The sequence below is a fragment of the Mytilus californianus genome, unplaced genomic scaffold (assembly GCF_021869535.1).
Source record: "Mytilus californianus isolate M0D057914Y unplaced genomic scaffold, xbMytCali1.0.p SCAF_4, whole genome shotgun sequence".
Lineage (NCBI taxonomy): Eukaryota > Metazoa > Mollusca > Bivalvia > Mytilida > Mytilidae > Mytilus > Mytilus californianus.
In genome coordinates, this window is record NW_026262690.1 from 5172422 (window position 1) to 5197388 (window position 24967).

Genomic DNA, 24967 nt, shown 5'->3' on the forward strand with positions numbered 1-24967 from the left:
AATAATGTTTTATTGGTATAATAATAATAATTGTATTGTAGGTAATTGTCTGTTACTCTAGATTATGTAATTGGTCTAAACCACAAAACATGGAGAATGCTGCAGTGTTGAGGATATTGTTACAAGAGTTACTAAAAATTACTAAACAAGATGAGGCAACCAGTGTTACTTCTGGTAAATATTCACTTATTGATGTATGCCCTACACATTTCATTTCGGGTAAATATTAACTCCTTGATGAATATCCTACATATTTCATTTCTGGTAAATATTCACTTATTGATGTATGCCCTACACATTTCATTTCTGGTAAATATTAACTCCTTGATGAATATCCTACATATTCCATTTCTGGTAAATATTAACTCATTGATGTATGCCCTACACATTTCATTTCTGGTAAATATTCACTCCTTGATGAATATCCTACATATTTCATTTCTTGTAAATATTCACTCATTGATGAATATCCTACGTATTCCATTTCTGGTAAATATTCACTCATTGATAAATACCCTATGTATTCCATTTCTGGTAAATATTCACTCAATGATGAATACCCTACGTATTCCATTTCTGGTAAATATTCGCTCATTGATGTATACCCTACACATTTCATTTCTGGTAGATATTAACTCCTTGATGAATATCCTACATATTCCATTTCTGGTAAATATTCACTTATTGATGTATGCCCTACACATTTCATTTCTGGTAAATATTAACTCCTTGATGAATATTCTACATATTCCATTTCTGGTAAATTTTAACTCATTGATGTATGCCCTACACATTTCATTTCTGGTAAATATTCACTCCTTGATGAATATCCTACATATTCCATTTCTGGTAAATATTCACTTATTGATGTATGCCCTACACATTTCATTTCTGGTAGATATTAACTCCTTGATGAATATCCTACACATTTCATTTCTGGTAAATATTCTCTCATTGATGTATACCCTATACATTTCATTTCTGGTAAATATTCACTCCTTGATGAATATCCTACATATTCCATTTCTGGTAAATATTCACTTATTGATGTATGCCCTACACATTTCATTTCTGGTAGATATTAACTCCTTGATGAATATCCTACACATTTCATTTCTGGTAAATATTCACTCCTTGATGAATATCCTACATATTCCATTTCTGGTAAATATTAACTCATTGATGTATGCCCTACACATTTCATTTCTGGTAAATATTCACTCCTTGATGTATGCCCTACACATTTCATTTCTGGTAAATATTCACTCCTTGATGAATATCCTACATATTCCATTTCTGGTAAATATTAACTCCTTGATGAATACCCTACACATTTCATTTCTGGTAAATATTCACTCCTTGATGTATGCCCTACACATTTCATTTCTGGTAAATATTAACTCTTTGATGTATGCCCTACACATTTCATTTCTGGTAAATATTAACTCCTTGATGAATACCTTTCATTTCTGGTAAATATTAACTCCTTGATGAATACCCTACACATTTCATTTCTGGTAAATATTCACTCCTTGATGTATGCCCTACACATTTCATTTCTGGTAAATATTAACTCTTTGATGTATACCCTACACATTTCATTTCTGGTAAATATTAACTCCTTGATGAATATCCTACATATTCCATTTCTGGTAAATATTCTCTCATTGATGTATGCCCTACACATTTCATTTCTGGTAAATATTAACTCCTTGATGAATATCCTACATATTCCATTTCTGGTAAATATTCTCTCATTGATGTATGCCCTACACATTTCATTTCTGGTAAATATTCACTCATTGATGAATACCCTACGTATTCCATTTCTGGTAAATATTCACTCAATGATGAATATCCTACATATTCCATCTCTGGTAAATATTCACTCCTTGATGTATGCCCTACACATTTCATTTCTGGTAAATATTCACTCATTGATGAATACCCTACGTATTCCATTTCTGGTAAATATTCACTCAATGATGAATATCCTACGTATTCCATTTCTGGTAAATATTCACTCATTGATGAATACTCTACGTATTCCATTTCTGGTAAATATTCACTCAATGATGAATATCCTACACAATTCATTTCTGGTAAATATTCGCTCAATGATGTATACCCTACACATTTCATTTCTGGTAAATATTCGCTCAATGATGTATACCCTACACATTTCATTTCTGGTAAATATTTTCTCATTGATGTATGCCCTACACATTTCATTTCTGGTAAATATTCACTCCTTGATGAATATCCTACATATTCCATTTCTGGTAAATATTAACTCATTGATGTATGCCCTACACATTTCATTTCTGGTAAATATTCTCTCATTGATGTATGCCCTACATATTCCATTTCTGGTAAATATTAACTCATTGATGTATGCCCTACATATTCCATTTCTGGTAAATATTCTCTCATTGATGTATACCCTACACATTTCATTTCTGGTAAATATTAACTCATTGATGTATGCCCTACATATTCCATTTCTGGTAAATATTCTCTCATTGATGTATACCCTACACATTTTATTTTGTTTATATTGATGATTGCATGGAAACACTCGAAAGAATGTAAGGTACTTTAATGAATTTATTTTGGGAGAATATACAACTGAATTCAAATAATCACACTGGAAGGAAACTTTCTTTGATTGAAAGATCAGAACGTCATCTAAAAATTAAAATGTGATGTCTCTTTTGAATTTGGATTGGAAAACCAAAATGAAATTAAACTTTGATATATTCTCAATAAGATAAACAATTGTTAGCAGCATGATTGATCTTTTTAAGACAAGACATAGGTATCAACTGCTATAGAGTGGGGCTAAATTCCTAAGTATCAACCTATACCCCTATATATAACAATACATAGGAAAGCTGACAGTGTATAAATATATGACTTTGCTTTTATTTCTATTATTTCAGACCAACAATTTGAGGTTTACAAAAGTTTGGAATTGTTGCTGTTGACAGAGGACTCAGAATTCTTCAAGAACAGTTTTACTCCAATTTGCTTGAATCAGTTTTTTCAAAAAGTAAAAGGAAATATTCATATGAATGGAGGATTTCCTCTTATGTACATTAAAAGTATTGTCAATATTGCTGGTAAGTAATTGTTAGAAATAAAAGAATCCATCTAAAGATTAAAGCCTGAGAAAATCATTTTATACCCTTTTTTGTATGAGAAGGTCCCCTTAAATCTTTGATTTCAGAACAACCTACTTTAAATATATCCATAACCTTGTAGCTAAATCAACTATAATTTGTGTAGTTCAATTAAAAAAGAGGCTGTAGATACCAAGAAGTCATTCAAAACTCATAAGTTGAGAGAAACTGTCAACACCATTGAAAAAAAATGGAAAAGGACTAAACGACCAAGAAGTTCACAAAACACTACATAGAAAACTAGAGACTGAGCAACACAAACTCTACCAAAAACCTGGGGGTGATCTCAGGTACTCCGGAAGGGTAATCAGATCCTGCTCCACTAAATAAACCTTTCTATATTCCATTTCATTACTAGTTTAAAAAAACAGTTCCACTATTTTTTAATAGTTCACACAAAATCACAATGTAAGAATGACAACACACAAATTAATTTCATTAAACTCCAGAACACAATAGAGATATTACAAATTAGCAACAACAAAATCATGATCCAAATATTTAACATCAAAAACACAAAACACAGAGCAAGATTAAGACAGAAATCAACAGCACAAAATTAAAAAAAACAAAGAATCAAGAATTAATTAAAAAAACAAATAAGGTTCTTTAATAAAAACTTTAAGGTGACCTTTATGCAAAAAACGATATTTACTGTGGCTTGAACATGGGCTACATATGTTCTAGCTTTGGATATGACATTGCAATAGTTGTTAGGAAATTCTAAACAATTGTTACTGCCATGGATATCAAAATGACACCAAAAAAAAAATCATTAATGTGTCTCTTGCTTATTATGCAGCAACAGTATTTAGATTATTGTTATATAAAGAAAGGTTATATAAACACATTTCATATTTGAATATTGTTTTTTGGTTGTGTCAAATGTATATATTTATACATGCTCTTAATTTTTTAATTTACCAGATTCTAAAATATTTTTGTGTAACACTTGTTTTAGATCAACTTTATTATGAAATTTTGAATGCAACTAGAGCACACATAATTGCATATGAATATTGTAAATGTTGCATGTAACTTTCATGATTGCTAAGATACAGATAAAGCCAATAAAAATAGCCAGCAAATAAGAAGACAAACGTATAGAATACAGTTTTCTATGTAAAAAAGGATAATTATGCTCAGGTATGGGCATGATTACTGACAAATGTAATCCATTAACACTCAATTTCTTGAAGGATTTTTGTGTTATTGATTATTATTAATTGATTTCTCTGATTTTTGTATGTAATCGATTCGATTGCAATCCATTACTATATCAAAAGTAATTACATTACTTTTCGATTACTGTCAATTACATGCTACAAAAAACAAAAACAAAAGAAAGTTAAATATAATTATATTGCACAATGTATTTATAGTGGAAATTTAGAACTTCACAAAAACAGCATTTAAAGCATTGTTTCCATATTGTTATGCTGACAGTTGTTTTCTAGATGTAAGCTCTAACCAAGGATTCGAAATATAACATGTTATTTGTTCTTTTAATTTCAGCTACTATATTGGGAAGAAAAATGGATCCTAAATTTGCACAAAAAAATACTAGAAAATTTATGCTTGGCCTATTGATATTAGCAACTGTTTCCATGGAAGCAAAGGAAATTATTGCCAATGCTATGTTGGATATTGCATTTATAGCTCCTATGCCTATTTTTACTCAGTTAAAAGAATGGTTTCAGAAAGACCAGAAAAGCATATCTTCTCAACTAAAACAACGTCTTGAACATACCAGAACTGTGTTGACATCATATGAAGGGAAATTGTCTTCCTTTTCATTTAGATGATGTTCCTGATCTCTTTCTTTTGACCATTATGCATGTTTTAAATTAACAGTATTAGAATTTTCTTAAATTTGTTGTCTTGATATGAATTAGATTTATACAAACAAATATGTGTTGTATTTTATTTTTGAATTCATGTATGCATTTAAATCATTAACCATATTCATGAATCATTTCCTATATATAGGAATCAGTCCAGGCACATTTGTATGTTCTATGTTTAATTAGCATCCAACATTTCAGAATAATTGATCATAATCTTTTAACATTACTATTGTTGAAGCCAAGGCTTGTAATGAAAAGAAGAATTACCGGTCATGTAAGAATTTCAATGTGTACAAAACCACTTTTACCTGGTTATATCTTCTCAATATACAATTTAATAAAACTAGGAGGTTTTTCATCACTGCATTTGTCAAAAAAAAGAAGCAAAATTAGAAACATTATCTTTGATGCTGTGTATTATTTTACCATGTTGCAGGGATTCCAGTAAACACTTTGGAAAATACTTATAATAATGAACTATGAAGTTTCATTTTAAAATTTGTTAATTTAGAAGATTTTAGCAGAGATGTTGATACCAATATTGGCAGTTAGGCAAAAAAACACCATGATATCAGTTATTGAGATTTCATTGAAATAAGGGGTAAAAAAAATCACAAAATGCAATTAACTTTCAATAAAATATAATAGGTGCATATTTCAAATGTTCTTAGCATAGTTAATCACGATCATTTGTTTTTCTATTGTGAAAAATTTATAGTTATGGTTCATGTTCTTTGAAATTTGTTTTTATTTATATTCATGTTGTTGTCAAAGTAAAATGCTCTTAACACTTACTTTGCAGTTTAACAGAGTTTAGTTCTGTGAAATTTCATCTTATTTATTTTTATTTCCTCAAAAGACTTTTTTGGATTACTGAAATCATTTTTGACAAATGAGTACATACATCGCTCATGTAGAAGTAAAATGAAGGTTCATAAAGCTTTATACCACAATAATAATATTTATATAATATTCATATTCAGTGAAATTATATCTTGATACTCTGGAAAAAATTGTACTGTACAAATCAGAATGTTGAAAAGAACAAAACATTATTATCATATGTATATTACATAAAAATACTAAGTATGTACTTGGATACCATTAATTGTGCAATAAAGTGGCAGCTTCAATATTAGATGTATATGACTGAATTTACCTAATTATATTCTAAGCTCCAAAAATAGAAAAATAGAAAATAACAGATTGCATCTACAAATACAGATTGAATTAAAAACGTGTATTTTTCGTAACCATGATGCCTCTAAATTTACTAAAATTGACATCACTTCAAGTTCTGTATAGTTCAAAGAAGATTAAATGGCCCTTTAAATATTACAGGAATAAACTTAAAACAACAATTAGGTTCAAATTTTTATGAATAAACTGAGTTAATTTGAAGATATTTAGTTCTCCAGCAAGAAATAAGAATAGATGTTCCAATACTCTTAGAATCCATCTCTCTGAGATTGCTGAACTCACATTTATAGTACCATGGAAATGTACCAACTCACCAAATTAGCATCTAGTACACATCAGAACTCTCTAAGTTGTAGTTCCATCTAGTTTAAAGTATACATGTGCCTTCTGTCATTACAAGATAAAATTAAGTTAGGGCTGTTCCATAAAAACATACATGGGACCCAGGGAAGGCACTTCCAAATCTCAACTATTGGTGGGTGTCATCTTTGTTTTTGCATAGTGGAAATGTTAGTGAAATTTTAATTTGCCTCTATAGGTGGTTACCCCATTTTTTAAGTGCCTTCCCTGGGTACCATGTATGTTTTAATGGAACAGCCCTTACATGAATCACTGCCAGTGGTCAAAAGTTCATTTATTGGTTGCTTTATTATGTGAATTTCAACTGGCTTAAAATTGTATTTTAAAGTGTATGTCAACATTTTATGTGGGTAAATTGGACTACTGTTCTTTCTGAACTAGTTTTGGATTAAGTTTACATCAAATGTTTCTTGACTTGAGTTTTAACTTATTATTCAAGAACAAGACAAATTTTATAATCTTAGATAACTTATTTTTTTCATTTTCAACTGGAGTGATTAATTTTTGCTTGATACTTGTTTGCAATTTATCAAGTGAAGCACCTATATATATGGGGACACACTTAATTAACCCATTTAAGTTACTGCAATTGACTAGTAAAACAGAATTGTATTCTTAGAAACATATCAAGATATTTTAGGAGCTGTTTCATTCATATTTTTTATTATTTTTTTTCCATTATATTGAAAATGTATCTTCAAAAGTTTCATGTATATCATATTTTCAGTTAAGGTTGAAAATCTGAAGTTGAAATAGTGTTGTTATTTTTTGCTTATAAACCAGTGCTATGATTTTGAATATGCATTTGAACTTGTTTGTTTGTTATATTTGATAAATTTATATGACAGCTTAAAATAACTTTGTTTTCATTATGCCTGCATGCTAATTGCATTTGTATCAAAAGTTCAAGATTTTTGGACTAGCTAAGATGCACTTATCTGCTGCAAATAAATTTCCATATTATTACTTTGGATAACCTTAAATCAACTACACTCACCAAACTAAGATGAAAAAATGTGTTTGAACAATAACTTGATACTGTATGCTTCCGTACAGATTTTTTACTTCATACAAGTGTTACATTTGACACACATATATTATTCTGAATGGGACAATTTGATAATTAATGTGTCAGAATGATCAAGTCCATCCAAGAATTAAACATTGAAAACTGTGTCCTATAATGCCCTGCATAAAATTATGTTAGATTGTTTGTTTATGACTGCCATGTTGAATACAGGGAAAATTATTTCCACCAAAATGAAAGCTGATTGATATAACCATATAGCTGTTTGGGCTGGTTAAGTTTTCAGAATGAAGTCTGTTCCTCAGTAATTATACTTAATAAGGTCAACAATATTTGGTATGAAGATTGGTTTTGAAGAGTATGTTTGTCTAATATGTGCCATAAGGCCTTGATCTTATTTCCAGTGATAATTTAAGCTTGTGATTGAAGTGTATAGCTCAGAAACTAGATAGCAGTTGAAAATATTCTGCATGATAAACTAATTACATGAACATGTGCACCTTAAAGATTGCATTTGACCATTGACGTTTTCAAGTTCATTGTGTACTTAAATAAATTCCGAAATCGCAGCAGGTGAGACTTGAAGTTTGTCAACCCTAGCTAGTACTGTAGATTTTTGCCTGGGTCTGATTTCACTGAAGATTAGAATTATGTATGCTAATCTGGCATTGGCATAAGCTTTTTGGGTAAAGCTTGATATTCTAGAACAAGAACAACATGATTCACATTTTGTATGAAAAATGCCATATAGATTGAAAATTACATCTGACATATAGTTGTCCTTGACCCAATTTTAATGACAAATTGACTAAATAACATCAAACTTTAGTTAGCTAGGTGATCTTTTCAATTAATAGAAGCAACAGGTCTACTATATTTGATGGACATCCAGTCTCAAACCAATCTCAGTTCCTCAAATCACAAGTCCAATTTGATGTCATAATAAAGTAAGAATCCAAATCAACAAACCAGTCCTAAAACCTTAAAATACAATGGAAAATATGAACACAAAGCATAAACTCAACTGATAACAATTTAGACCTTGGGACTTTCAAATAAATTCATTTAATTTCTAAATTATGTACTATTTTGTACAAAAAATATTAAACAAGAGTGCACACACTGAAATGTCTCGCCTACTATACTGACCATTGATTTTATGTTGATAGTCCTAAATATAAAGTTTTACTACAAGTATCACACTAACATTTATAATCCAAGAAAATTAGGTCAAGGTCAGATAAACCAAGCCGGAACTACATGTACACCTTTAATACAATCACACCGAATATAGCTGAAAATTTTATATTGACCATTTAACCATAAAAATGAGGTCAAGGTCAGATGAACCCTGCCAGACAGACATGTACACCTTAAAATCATTCCATGCATCAAGTATAGTTGACCTATTGCTTATAGTATTAAGAAACAAAGTTAGCCAGGAAAACTGAACATTGACCAATGAACCATGAAAATGAGGTGAAGGTCAGATGATATACACCTTACAATCATTCCATACACCAAATATAGTTGACCTATTGCTTAAAGTTTAAGAAAAACAGACCAAAACACAAAAACTTAACACTGAGCAATAAACCATGAAAATGAGGTCAAGGTCAAATAAAACCTGCCAGACTGACATGTACATCAATAAATATTTCCATACACCAAATAAAGTTGACCTATTGCATACAGTATTAGAAAAACAGACCAAAACACAAAAACTTAACTTTGACCACTGGACCATGAAAATGAGGTCAAGGTCAGATGACACCTGCCAGTTGGACATGTGCACCTTATTGCTTATAGTATCTGAGATATGGACTTGACCATGAAAACTTAACCTCGTTCACTGATCCATGAAATGAGGTCGAGGTCAAGTGAAAACTGTCTGACAGGCATGAGGACCTTGCAAGGTACGCACATACCAAATATAGTTATCCTATTACTCATAAGACAGAAATTAACATTACAAAAAATCTAAACTTTTTTTCCAAGTACTCACTGAACAATGAAAATGAGGTCAAGGACAATGGACATATGACAGACGGAAACTTCATATCATAAGGCATCTATATACAAAGTATGAAGCATCCAGGTCTTCTACCTTCTGAAATATTAAGCTTTTAAGAAATATGTTAACGCTACTGCCGCCGAATCACTATCCCTATGTCGAGCTTTCTGCAACAAAAGTCGCAGGCTCGACAAAAACCTGGATTTAGAATAATTAATTCAAAAATGGATGTCTTCTTAACATCCAGCAGAAAACATTGCATGCACATAAAGTGCGATAGCATAGTAATGCAATATGAATATAACCTCCTTTGTACTAGACTGACATGCCTATTTGGGTTTATAAACATGCCAACTCACATAGTAATAGTCCGCAAAAAGACATTTCACCTACTCAAGAAACATTATTTTAACTCGGAGATGACAGGTCTTAATTCTGTAATGCTCCTAAATGCCTGTTGTTTGGTAGAGAAGCAGCAAAGAATAGTTTAACAGTGACTGGTTTGACCCAGCCAGGAGATTAATAGGCAACATTCATAACAAAATAGACAAAAGAAATAAACAATTGGAGTTAAACATTGTGAATACCTGTCCTTTTACCTTTTTATAGTTTCTTGTTGATGTAATGTTGTCTCTTTTGCCATTGTTTTCATGTAAGGTCAGATCATTCATAGCATTATTTGTCCGGTTGTGTATTTTGACAGAATGTGACAAGAACAAAAAAGATCACTTCAGAATTGGAAATAAGTGTTTAATTGATATTATTCGTCGTTAAGACAAGACTTATATCTGTAGCATTGTGTTTCTAGAAAGTTTGAAGACTGTCTTCAAAACTGTAAGAAGAATTCGATAAATGTACCATCCTTATAGATTGCTGCTAAAACTAGACAATGTTTCACCATCTCAAAAATCTGCAAAACTTATCCAAATGTGTACACAGACTATGAGTGTATATATCTTCAATGTCTATACATATGTACAAATATAGTACAAAGTTTAAAAGCTCGAAGTAGAAATATTTTCAGTGTTGAAAACTATAAGACTGGATTACACAGAACAGGCACTTTTTTTCCCAACTTCCTTGCCACTGGACATTAAGCAAACAATTATCAATCAATCAATCCTTCCTACCTGTTATTCACAATAGTATTTGGAATGATTTGGTCTTTGTGAGTTACATGACCAAAAATAATTCATAAGCAAAAATGTTTGTATAGCCTTTAATTTATAAATATGATAGTTTATCATATGTACAACTTATTGTGTAGTAAAACATAAGCTGCTTCATAATACAATAATAAAACATACTCATATAGAAAACTTTCTTCCACCTCTCAGATAAAACAAAATATGCATCAAATGTAAAAACATAACAGTAGATTAAGAATCTTCCATGGAAATGTCATATAAAGTGACTACAACATAACAAATGTCACCACTTATACACTTATTGGAAGATAAAATATAATACACTTAAAAGTCTGCAAGTTTGTCTAATCTCCATATTTCCAATAATAAATTTTTTTTTTTTAAATGTTCTGACAGCTACTTGGTACTGATAATCAAGGTTTTTTCCTATTCTTTCATTGTAGCTGTTAAAAAGTTTAAAATCCTCAAAGAAAATGAGAGAAAAAAACCAAATAATCACATAGTTTTTGCAGATATCATAATTATTTGGTTTGACTACTATTCAAGAAAGGTTGCATGTCTCTTATTACATTTCATCAACATATTCATAAACTAAATCACTCTAATAAATTTCTTCATATATTAAAACAAATAGGCAAGACAAAAAACATGGAACACATGTGAACATTTGTTAGCATTTATACATGTATTTTGGTGAAAGTATTTTTATTTTATGAAATATGATTACATGCTAACCCTGCACATGTTAAGGACCTGTCCAAAATTAGGGGATTTTGTCAAGGATTTTCTACTTCTAAGATATGGGCTGTAAGAGCACTTTTTAGAAAATAGATACCTTAAGTGAAAAAAAACCTGCATCACCAGTTCAGCAATACATATGGATAAAAATATTTTAGATAAAAGTGTGCAATAAAAAAAATAATTTTATGCAAAACCTTACCAGTTATTTTCTAACAAATCTGAAAATGCTTTAGTGATTTGGATTTCTCTTCTAAACATTGCAAAAAGAGCAAAATTAAATTTAAATTGTATTTAGTAATACCCTATTTCCCCTAAGTTTTTAAAAAGGGTTTCTTTTTAATCTGAACTAAACTTTATCTATGTAACTGATATACTGATGATGTTTCCCTTACTAATTTTCCTTAATGTCATTTATACTACATGTAAGTAAATAGCTATCAAATCCTAAAAAGGCTTTAGATATGTTTCTCAGCTAATATGTACTCTTATTCATGGACATACAAACAAACAATACAAGTTATAATATAGTGTAAATGAAACATTTATATAATCTCCCTATAAACCAGCCAATCATAGCTATTACTCAATTATAATTTCTTATGTTCATGGTATGTACATATACATGTATGTGCAATGAGAATTCTATCAGTAATTATACATCAATATATTACTGTACAACATGATTTAGCTGCTCTAGTTGTTTTATACTGTAAAATTAAGATATATGCATCTATTTAGATGAGCTACATTCAAGCTTTAGTGAGTCAATATCAAATTCCTTGATTCAAATAGATTAATTAGGGTTGAGTGCTTACAAAATTGTTAAATCCCGCCACATTCTTTATGTTCCTGTCCAAAGTCAAGCCTGTAATTCAGTGGTTGTTGCTGGTTCATGTCTGTCATATTTTATTTTTTGTTTGTTAATTGCATTGTTACAAATTAGGCAGTAAGTATTCTCACTTAATTTGTTACTCATTCTTCATGTCGAGGCTTTTTACAGCTGACTAAATAGTATTGGTTTTCTCATTGTTGAAGGTCATATAGTGACCTATGATTGCTTATATTCACGTCATTTAAACTCTGATGATTACTTGTCTTAATTGCAATCATACCACATCTCCTTACATTATTTTAAAAGAAATTTTAAGGGATAAGATAATATATTATCCCAAAACAATGTCTGGTAAATCATTCTGAACATGATTTCAATTTATTTACGAAAACTTCTAAGCATTTTGACATTTATAAGTTCATATAAATCATTTGTTCTTATTTTTATTAGTGAGTCAAATTCAATTCAATAGACAGGAGTCTATAAATTGGTCTCTTATTGAAGCTTTCAACACTGAATTCTGCAGATCAGCAGATGGATCATTACAAGCTTCTCATTGATCCTGTTATATCTGTCATGTCTGTGATTTAATGTTTTCAAAATCAAACACTATGAAATATGAGAAAAAAAGAAGTATTTGACTGACAAATTAGAAAAACTCTCACATGTTACAACTCATCACTGTCAAGCTAAAATATGAAGATGTTCTGTTAAGTTGCACTTGAAAAATGTGTAACAAAAATATTTGATGGACTAAAAAAACTGACATGGTGAATGCCATATAACCAACACTCCTAAAGTTTACAGTTTAAAGTTTTTAAAAATCCTATAATTTGTATAAGATAGTTTTAATTTATCAGACAATAATCAGTGTTCAATTGCATAGACATTTTCTTTTTTCAATCATTAAGATCAAAACTAAAAATCTTCATTTGATCCTTCAGAGTCCCATTCACAAGTTTCTACTATTTGGTTATCAAAATCAACTTGCAGATCATATTCAAAGTCTGCATCACCTGGTTTCTTCTGATTCTTTTCAAAAGTATCCTCCATTACGGATTTCTTTCTTGCAAGAAGTTCTGGGTCAACCTTGTTCAAGTCTTCATCAGAATCAATCTTCTGCATTTCTTCATTCCTAGCTAAACTAGCCTCTAAGCTCATTCCACAAAGTTTGTCACGAATAATACAAATAAGTCTTTCTAACTGACTTTTAGGAAGACCCTTTACAAACTGACCATGTCGTGGATGTGTTCTTAAATCACTAGCAGCTTTTGAAACATCAGAGTTTTTATTGAAATTACGAAGAGGCATAGTTCTCCTGTGTAATTTACTAGTTTCTACCAGTAGGTAAGTTACAACAATAGCTGGAGGCTTGAATTTAACCCCACATTTCTTCACTTCAATTTCTTCACCCATCGTTTACACTGGAAAAAATATAAGACATTTGATTAATATTTACATAATAGGTACATGTATTATTATCTTCTGGTAATGAAAGCTTATTATAATTGTGAAAAAAACAGATGTTGGGCAACATCAATGAAGCAGATTGCTTGTCAAAGTTTTACTCTATCTAATATTTCTCAGGGTCTTTCAAATCTTACCAGACATTCTATCCAGTTAATGAGGGGACTTCACTGGACCAAAGACCATTCTTACCGGTCATTTTGTTATTCATTAGATAAAAAATTCTGAATATTTTTAAATAGACATTTGGTCCAGTTGCGTAACAACTTTTCCCGACCAAACCCAATTTTACCAGTCATTTGCCAATATCTGATGGACCTTCAGAATGACTGATCTATTAAATCAGAAACGTGTTCATCCCCCCAAACGTGACAGATCCCCCAAACATGTCATACGACTTCACTGAACTCCCAATCACAATAAGTTGATGAAAGACCCAAAAAGCTTTTATTTTCATAAACGCATATCCATATTTTAAAAACGCCCAAAAGTATTAACCTTAATGAAAAAGTGTTTCGTTTTGATAAATGTTGTTTGAAATAAATTCCAGTCGAGGTTATTACAAGGACCTTAGTGCACAGAAAAAAAATATTGGACCATATTGAAAATATTGAAAATGTTCTTCGTTGATTGTTATTTTAAAGGGTGCTATTTTATTGTAACTAGAGGCTCTCAAGAGCCTGTGTCGCTCACCTGATTCTACTTTGGTTTTGGAAATCATGTAAAAATATATTAAAATCATAACAGATACCCTAATAATGAGTGAGGCCAAATTTGGTTTAATATTGATCCTGTAATTTAATAAAAAATCCTGGTGGCCATCTTGAACAGTAAATTGGCAACAAAGTAGCAACACTTAATCAACACCTCATAAGAAACATTTATGCCATGTTTTGGTTTCATTCCATTCAGTGCACCTCTAGAAGAAGCATTTGTATGTATTTCCCATAGGGTCTTATGTTAAAGGAAGTTCCCCCATTGGCGGCCATCATGGATGAAGGATCAGCTTCAAAGTAACAAAACTTAGTCAGCACCTCATAAGGAACATTCATGCCATGTTTGGTTTCAATCCATTCAGTATGTGGTTCTCTAAAAGAAGACATTTGTATGTATTGTCCGTAGGGTCCTTTGTTAAACTTTGTCTCCATCTGGCAGCCATCATGGATGAAGGATCAGCTTCAAAGTAACAACACTTGGTCAGCACCTCAAAAGGAACATGCATGCCATGTTTGGTTTCATTCCATTCAATGGTTCTCTAAAAGAAAACATTTGTACGTATTTCTCATAGGGTCCTATGTTAAACTAAGTCCTCCGCTGGCGGCCATCTTAAATTATGGATCAGCTTCATAGTAACAACACTTGGTCAGCACCTCATAAGGAACATTCTTGCCATGTTTGGTTTCATTCCATTCAGTGGTTCTCTAAAAGAAGACATTTGTATGTATTTCCCATAGGGTCCCATGTTAAACTAAGTCCCCCGCTGGTGGCCATCTTGGATTATGGATCGGCTTCAAAGTAACAACACTCGGTCAGCACATCATAAGAAACATTCATGCCATGTTTGGTTTCATTGCATTCAGTGGTTCTCTAAAAGAAGACATTTGTATGTATTTCCCATAGGGTCCCATGTTAAACTAAGTCCCCTGCTGGCGGCCATCTTGGATTATGGATCAGCTTCATAGTAACAACACTTGGTCAGCACCTCATAAGGAACATTCATGCCATGTTTGGTTTCATTCCATTCAGTGGTTCTCTAAAAGAAGACATTTGTATGTATTTCTCATAGGGTCCCATGTTAAACTAAGTACCCCCGCTGGCGGCCATCTTGGATTATGGATCGGCTTTAAAGTAACAACACTTGGTCAACACCTCATAAAGAACATTCTTGCCATGTTTGGTTTCATTCCATTCAGTGGTTCTCTAAAAGAAGACATTTGTATGTATTTCTAATAGGGTCCCATGTTAAACTAAGTACCCCGCTGGCGGCCATCTTGGATTATGGATCAGCTTTAAAGTAACAACACTTGGTCAACACCTCATAAGGAACATTCTTGCCATGTTTGGTTTCATTCCATTCAGTGGTTCTCTAAAAGAAGACATTTGTATCTATTTCCCATAGGGTCCCATGTTAAACTAAGTCCCCCGCTAGTGGCCATCTTGGATTATGGATCGGCTTCAAAGTAACAACACTTGGTCAGCACATCATAAGAAACATTCATGCCATGTTTGGTTTCATTGCATTCAGTGGTTCTCTAAAAGAAGACATTTGTATGTATTTCCCTAAGTGTCCCATGTTAAACTAAGTCCCCTGCTGGCGGCCACCTTGGATTATGGATCAGCTTCATAGTAACAACACTTGGTCAGCACCTCATAAGGAACATTCATGCCATGTTTGGTTTCATTCCATTCAGTGGTTCTCTAAAAGAAGACATTTGTATGTATTTCTCATAGGGTCCCATGTTAAACTAAGTACCCCGCTGGCGGCCATCTTGGATTATGGATCAGCTTTAAAGTAACAACACTTGGTCAACACCTCATAAGGAACATTCATACCATGTTTGGTTTCATTCCATTCAGTGGTTCTCTAAAAGAAGACATTTGTATGTATTTCTAATAGGGTCCTATGTTAAACTAAGTCCCCCGCTGGCGGCCATCTTGGATTATGGATCGGCTTCAAAGTAACAACACTCAATCAGCACCTCATAAGAAACATTCATGCCATGTTTGGTTTCATTCCATTCAGTGGTTCTCTAAAAGAAGACATTTGTATGTATTTCCCATAGGGTCCTATGTTAAACTAAGTCCCCCGCTGGCGGCCATCTTGGATGATGGATCCGCTACAAAGTAACAACACTTGGTCAGCACCTCATAAGGAACATTCATGCCATGTTTGGTTTCATTCCATTCAGTGGTTCTCTAGAAGAAGTTCAAAATGTAAAAAGTTTACGCCGACGACGGACGCCAAGTGATGAGAAAAGCTCACTTGGCCCTTCAGGCCAGGTGAGCTAAAAAGGTGACAGTAGGACAGTAACAAGGGTTCCACGATTTTAAGGAAAATGGGAACAGAATGTCAAATAAAATGTGCAAGCGCTGTCCAAATTGAAAATTGCAAAGACAGAACACTGTGTATCAGATAGTTTTCATGAATTCATTTTTACATCTCATTTATCATGTTTATACCATGTACGTTTCCACAGCTTGACTTTCACAACAAATATGATTATTATTTTGTTTGTTCATTAAATTGAAAAAAGTTGCAATTTGAAATAGTTTCAATTCACATTTTGGACCTCTGACCATCCATTCGAATATTACGAAGTCTCCATTTTGCATTTTTATCTTTTGAATGTGTATTGTTTTTAATCTTCGAGCTTGTGCCAAAAATGCATCTGCATTGAACTAGGATAGCCGTTTTTATTATTTGTTTTTCTTTTGAACGGGGCAGAAATCCGACATCTTCAATCGTGTCCATTGAGTGAATTTGCAACATAACTGACGTCACAGACGACATATTAGCGCTAAAAGGTTTCAGATGTTTTGGCGTTGTTAAAATGGACACGTTTCGGCGAATAACAATTGTAGGACACGTTTTAGCAAAATAGACGGGTTTGCGGGATTGGGACACATTAGGGGGGATGGACACTTTTGAGAGTATTACAAATATAATCACCAAAACAAGGATTCGGAAACAGTCATACTTGCCACACAAGTCTTCATCTTAAAAGTCAATGACTGAAATGGTATTTGGGATTAAGGTCATGAAAAAGTTTTATACAGATGCTTCAATAATGTCAATGCTTTGAAGTTGGAAAACCCCAAAAACACCCAGATCAAAAACTAAATTGGCAAGAGCACAGCTTTGAGTCCTGTAAAAATATATGTTTGGTGAAATTTTGTCATTCCATTTTCAAGGAGTTGTGAATTAATAAACTGTTATAAGCAGAAATGGCTGTCCATGTTTTGTTATGGGAAAACCCAAAATTCACTAAGATCAAAATCTAAAATAACCTATGGGCCAGGTGAGCTAAATTGGGCCACAAAGCACACATGTTTTTTTAAAGGCACAGTGTTCATAGTGTTGCATTTCAGATTTGATTTTCAAACTAATAACAATAATACCAAATAAGCTTAGCAAATACCAATTTATAACAGTAATAATAATTAATTAACATTTAATAAATAATCATCTAATCACAAACAAAATAATATTTCATTAAAAAAATTTTATTTATGAAAATATAAATATTTTTGATATAGGCCTATATCCATCCAGAAAACATCTAATAATTCAACCTGTATTTAATTAAAAATAGGGTGCGAACAAACCTAGGGGGCCAACGTGTTGGGTGCATATGTGTTATGGGAGCAAATGGACTAGATACAAGTAATAAAGGGTCTCACTAATTAGCGACAAGAGGCAACAAGAAGAATATTTTAGTGACAAAAAGACTAATTTAGCGTCAAGAAACTAAATTTGGCGTAAAAAATCTAAATATCAAATATTTCAAATAAATATATATCGAAAAAATACATTACAGTGTGTTTTTTTTTTTAATTTATGTGTGTTTTCATTATTTTAATATACTGGTACTGATAGAAGAAAATAAACATTTGTTCAAGAAAAGAGTTATTTTTTATTTCCAAAGATATGTTTTAGATACATATTATTATGTCTATAAACAGAACAAAATGTTAAAATATTTACATTATTGATTATAGTTATTTGACACTTAGTATAATCATATGATTGAAGAACTAGCTCCTCCCGTATCCTCTTAAATTTATATTTAGAGTAATTGTTCTGTGCTTTTATTTACATAATTAATTTTTCAATTAACTCACTGTTGTGACATTATAATGATTCTGGGACATACTTTAAAGTAAATTAATGCAATAATTGTTTTGCACTACAAATTCATTACAAGACTAGTGCTATTAATTAAAACAAAATTTTAAACTCTTTAAAACAACAAATAAGCAACTGTATTTAATTTACCTTTACTGTAAATTTATTGTATTAATAGAATATAAACTTTCTGGTCGCTAATTATATAAAGGACAAGGTACGATAAGGCCTGTTTTTGGCCCCCCTATTTTCTCATTTTTCAAATTCTGTTTTGGAAAGCTACTTATTATGTTAAAATATTCCCTGAGATTTGAAGTTTGTTTGGATGAACTTCAAAACCACTAATTTTAGCAACTGGGTGAGGTGAGGGGGGTAATCTTTCTGTTATTATTCAAATATTGTAATTATTATTCACTTTGCAGGTGTTCCGTACAACTAATTTTTAGTTTTTTAGTGCCTGCACCAACTTGACCCAGGAATTTTTTTATTCCAATGTCATGAGAATTGTTTTTGCTGTCTAAATCGCCATAATTTTCTCCGGGTCACGTAGGCGCACGCTATTAAATCTTAAGAAACAATGGCCAAAAATCATACTTTTTACTTCTTTTGGCGTTTTTGATGCCCTTTTACTCCCCTCACCTCACCCATTTTCTGAAATTAATGGTTTTGAAGTTCATCCAAACAAACTTCAAACCTAATGGAATATTTTAAGGTGATAAGTAGCTTTCCAAAACAAAATTTAAAAAATGAGAAAATAGGGGGCCAAAAACAGGCCTTATCGTACCTTGTCCTTTGTATTCTTGTCACTAATTTTTTCTTCTTGTCGCTAATTAGTGAGATCAGTAATAAAGGGCCGAACTGACTTACCCAGGTTGGGGAAGATCCTCATAAATGGGTACTATCCACATTTGTGGGTATTTTACCCAAAATCCGGTATCAATTTAAACAGTGATATATTTCATCCTAAAAGTTGTCATGGCGCAAATATTCATATAAATGGCAACATTTTTCCCTTTAAGACCATAGTTCAAATGAGAGCTGAATACAAAGATAATTGACTTCAAAAATCTTTCTTTTTGAAGGCTGTTAGCTTTTTATATCCTGATAATATTTCAGTCATGGTGTCTTTAGGCAAAATGTTGTCCTTTACCTGAATGTTTGCGCCATGACAGAAAATATCTGTAAATGCAAAGTTCACATTTTTATAACTGAAAATTGATAAGTGTTTTGGGGTATAATACCTATAAATGAGGATAGTACCCATTTATGAGGATCTGTAAAGCAAAATATTGTTCCCCAAGACAATATTTCATGACTTTGTATCATGAAATCTTGTCCCCATCTATGAAATAATGTCCAGAGAAGGACAAATTTTCATATGAAATTTTGTCCATATACATGTACAGACAATGTTTCATAGATGGATAGTATGAAATTTAGAATTTTTAAAGGGAGATTATCCAAGGTTATATATTGTGTATACTGAGACTCATAGATGGATTTTCATGAAATTTTGTCCCATGAAAGGGAAGTTATAAACATTTAATATTTTGGATGAAGATATCATTTAGGCATTTTTGTTGAATGATAATAACAAACAAACTTTGCATTACTATTTATGCAGCAATTTATGGATTATACACATACTTTATATGAAAACTATTTTTAAAAATCCAGAAGTGCTCACAATTTTATGGCAGAGGATTTCTCAGGGAAGACATTATTAGATTGAAAAATGTTTTCATGAACAGTATTTCACAGAGAAATATTGTCATGGACAGAATTTCATAGTGAAATATTGTCCAAAAGGAAGTGACAAAATTTCATGGACAATTTATGAAATCGTATCTGCGGAAAATATTTTATATGAAATATTTGTCTGTCATTTCATGGAGTAGATAGATATAAGAAGATGTGGTATGAGTGCCAATGAGACAACTCTCCATCCAAGTCAAAATTAGTAAAAGTAACGGTCTAATCTATATAAAAAACAAGAAACGAGAAACACTTATGAACTACATCAACAAACGAAATTTCATGTTACAGATCCTCCCCAACCTGTTACTGGCACAATTATCGAGTGATTTTTTTCTTTAAATAAGGAAAAGAGGTGTTTTTTACTTGCAAACCATCATGTTAACTATGGGTGCCAAATTAACCAAGTCCCGATTTGACAATACCGGGTGCCGAAGAGACTACAATGCTTTTGAGACGTTTCAGCCATAAATCTGTTCGGCCATATGTCGTTTCGTCCATACACCACTTCCGCCTTGGTCATTTCGGTCCATTATGCCTTTTTTCTTAATGTCTGTGCTTGTCAATGTTTTGAATCAAAAAAAAGAGGTAAGTAAATATTTCTTTATATATGATTAGATCTAGAAAATGTCACAGTCAGCAGAGCCAGGTAAAGATTAAAATTTTCTTATTTTTTATCAGTAGATTGAAGTCTGGAAAATATATACCCCACATCTATTATTTCAAATGATCAATAAAAAAAATTTAAAAAAAAAAAAGAAAATTAATGTATTGTTTTGCTTCAAAATATTATAATAATGCTGTACTGGATTTACTAATACATTTTTTATATTTATTATATTACTAAGATTCTCGATTCCACTACAGATACGTTTGTATATTTAATTAGATAATTAGATTAGCTAAGTGATAAAATTAGTGTCTAAGTGATTGAAAAGGTGTCAGTGTTCTCCCCAGGATTTTTGGATAGCACCAGGGTAACGTGTGTGGACTGCTTGGTGAAATGATTCATACAATCAGTTGTGTCGCGCCGCGTCACGTCGCTTAGCTATATTTCTAGTAACTGTAGTTTTTATGTCTCCTGTTTTGTTTTAATGCTGTGGTACTGTGTTATGTAGACATTGAATATTATTGGTAAAAAAGAAGTAAATCAATAAACAGTTTGACATGTATACTAACTTTAATATTTTTTAAAAATAAATAAAACATGATACATTACAAAATATTCATCTAAATTTAAAGTTATTAAATCTTTTATAAAATCAATGATCAATAAGAAAAAAATATCATTCAAAAGAGAACAAAAATGTTCAATTTAAAAAACTTTCTTATTTCTAGAATGAAAGATGTTGTATTGTGAAAGGATTACTGTTATAAGGAGATATAAAACTAACAAGAATAAATATTGTATTATTATTTGAACCAGTTTCTTTCTTAAATTTTATTAACAGAAATTTTTCATAAATTTCTAAACATTTTGCCTTAGATTTCATGTAAATATTAACTTTACTTGTCTTTAGTGATAATCAAACATAGATACAGACTTTATACTGCACTGAAATCTAAATCTTTTTTTGTCATGATCCATTTAAAAAGAATTCCTAAATCTATAAATTTATCCTAGTTCTATAGATCGATAAGTAACCCTATTCAATGTCAACAACTAAGTCTCCCTATTTTCCCGCCTAAATGACAGGAAGTAGATATAAATAGATTTAACATGTGCTTATGGATAAAATTTGCAAATCACTTCTGTTATTCATTAATTATCATATGGATATAGATATCCAGTTTGAAGGTACAGTCATGCATTTTATTTATAAAATAGAATAGATTGCAGTTAATTGTAAATAATCTTGGGTATTCTATGTGAACTAACTGGGTCATGTGATCCGTCCCCTTTGAATTACTTGTTGACAGATACTATGATAACTAGTTTGAAACCGGAATATCATGCAATATAAATTATGTCAAAATTAAAGATAATTTGGCCATGGTTTAATCAGAGACATATAATACTATCATATAAGTATTGAGAAGTGTATAATGGTCAATTATACGTAATGAGCCATCTTTATAATGATCAAAATGTGTACCGTCGTGTGTACAACTATCGGGTCAACACGGTTTGTGTACAAAGTATACGCCGACTTGTCAGGTGGTGAGTGAAGCCATAAAATAGTTGTCTACGATCATAAAGTTATGATCTCTTAATTAAAACACAAAAGAATCATTTTACATGTGTTAATTACATCGATTAAATCCAATCAACAAAGGTTAACCTCATAAAGGTAAATCGATCACGTGGTGTAAACAATCTGAACTGGTCAAATTTCACCTGGAATTTTATACTGCACGGAAAAGATTTAACAAGTCGTTTAAAACTTTACCGATTTTCGATTTTTTAACTAAAAATTTTAGCACCACGGAGAAATATAATACATCGCGGTACGAACAATACCACCACGGTAAAAAAATATACATCGCGGGCCCGCGGTCCTTTAAGGCCCTGGGGAGAACACTGGGTGTGTGTCTCATAATAAACTAATCAACTTGTTATTTAATTTAATCATTTCAAAACAAGACTGTCACCAATTCATTTGCTTATGTCATTTTGTGAAGATCACTGTGAAGGTATGTAGGCAGTTGCATACAAACAAAAGAACAAAATAGTGTATTAGATCTAGTCTTGACACCAGTACCGACATCGTAAAACATCTACCTAACAATGGATAAAATGTTTTAAATGAGGGTTAAAAACGACAAAGAAATGCACTTTTATTCACTAAAAATCATGATTTTTTAAAATTTTATCTACATAACCTTTTAAAACATTTTTTTTTATTAAAACATCATTGGACATTACTATAAAAGTGCATTAAAGTTATTTTTTAAGTTAAAAAAGGTGTACAATGCAGTCTGGTAAATCCACCCACATAAGGCTTTGATTGTGTGTATTTATGCTTAGTTATATACAAATCGTATCAAATTTAATATAAATCGATTCACTGATAAATCAACTTTGAGTAGTTAATCTCATTTCCCCAAAAAATATCTGAAATAAATTTTTAAATCAACACAACAAGTGTTTTTATCGGAAATGTGATTGTCCGGTAAATCCGCCCATGCACAGTAAATATGTATGGAGGGCCAATTTATCACAAATTTATAAAAGGAAAAGTGATCTATTTATCAAAAGACCACTTATAAAGGGATTCCAGATAATCCAAAAAAAAATTTCAAGTCAGAAATGAGTTTTGTAAGCAATAATATGATTATCCTTAGCTTTAGGAACTGTATTATATATATTACTAGATATTTTCGTAATAAAGGATTTTTCTTTAAAATTTGACATGCAGTGATGATAAGTACAGTCCCTTGAATAAAATAGAAGACGAAATATTCACGGAAAGTGACAATTACGGAAGTAAATGGGAGTGGGCGGTTTAACGGACGGGTGGAATTACTGGACACTACTTTCATGACTGCATAAATGAAAATATTGTGACGGGTACCAATTTGTTAATTGTACTTAACTTTAACTATTCCTTCATATTCATAAAAGTTATATTTTGTATGCCATTCATTCCTAAATTTCTCTCTACAATGAGATATAAAAGATGGAATCAGTGCATTCTTGTTCAGGATTATTTTTATGATTTTTATTCAGCATCATATAACTGATAACTGACAAAATAAACCATAATGCCAGTCTTTTTTTTATTGTGGTAACATTTACTTTGGGAAATATTGAAATTGTATTTATTATTTACTGTTATGAGACAATCCCCGTAATTATCACTTTCATTGAACGAGTGATGTTTTTGACTCGTAAGTACATTTTTGATTGTGTCATATGAACTTACTTATCTGTAAAGCTTCTTCATGTCATATTGGTATAGGGAATTACAAGTTTTATGTCAGAACATTTTGTTTGACTACATAATTTGTCAAAATTTCGTTGACAGGCAAGCACCTGGCCATCGTTGAGCTAATGGTACTGAAGCGTTTTGATTGATCGAACATTTACGGAATGTCACGATTGTTTTTAGCTTATCGTAAAGAATTTTAATTATTATATTCTATTTACGGAAAAAACATTTCAACAAATATAAAGTTACTTGAGCGTGATTTTGTACAATTATTTTATAAAAAATAAACATTTCATAAAGGCCAATTTGGGAAAAATACGTCTTTTATTACATGGCCGAAGTGGTATGTGGCCGAAACGACCAAGGCTGAATGGACCAAGGCAGAAACGGCTCCATGGCCGAAACGCCTTGTTTCCACTACAATAGTCAATATTCGGGCAGTGTAACAATCTTGGAAAATATCCTTTGGCTTTGAGCTACCAGTTTTATGATGCTAGTGCTAAGTTACTACAACATTTAAATATTCACCCAAATTAAGACATACCTATTACATCTCTGTTTTGCAAAAAGTGAAATTATTGCTGTTATTTCTATATTGTTTATGAAATTTCATTTCTTTATATTTTTCAGTTCAGGTGTCCTCCATATTGTAAACAACGCAGGCGCAAAAGAAAAT

The 24967-nt window shown here is 31.4% G+C and overlaps 2 protein-coding genes across 2 annotated transcripts in view; one reads left to right on the forward strand and one right to left on the reverse strand.

The window, feature by feature from the left end:
- The window catches only part of LOC127739379 (putative leucine-rich repeat-containing protein DDB_G0290503), a 58262-nt gene extending 50815 nt beyond the window's left edge, over positions 1 to 7447 (forward strand). Inside the window, exons 22-24 of the mRNA XM_052251076.1 lie at positions 42 to 174; positions 2943 to 3122; positions 4698 to 7447. Coding sequence (XP_052107036.1) covers positions 42 to 174; positions 2943 to 3122; positions 4698 to 4987 — 603 coding nt within the window. The 3' untranslated portion in view covers positions 4988 to 7447. The remainder of the gene's footprint in view (positions 1 to 41; positions 175 to 2942; positions 3123 to 4697) is intronic.
- Positions 7448 to 12917: 5470 nt separating this feature from the next.
- On the reverse strand, positions 12918 to 24953 carry LOC127739407 (centrosomal protein of 19 kDa-like). Its single transcript, XM_052251167.1, has 2 exons — positions 24836 to 24953; positions 12918 to 13775 (listed from the first exon to the last, which is right to left on the reverse strand). The coding sequence occupies exon 2, from the start codon at positions 13765 to 13767 to the stop codon at positions 13270 to 13272; it is 498 nt and encodes a 165-aa protein (XP_052107127.1). The 5' UTR covers positions 13768 to 13775; positions 24836 to 24953; the 3' UTR covers positions 12918 to 13269.
- Positions 24954 to 24967: the final 14 nt, after the last annotated feature.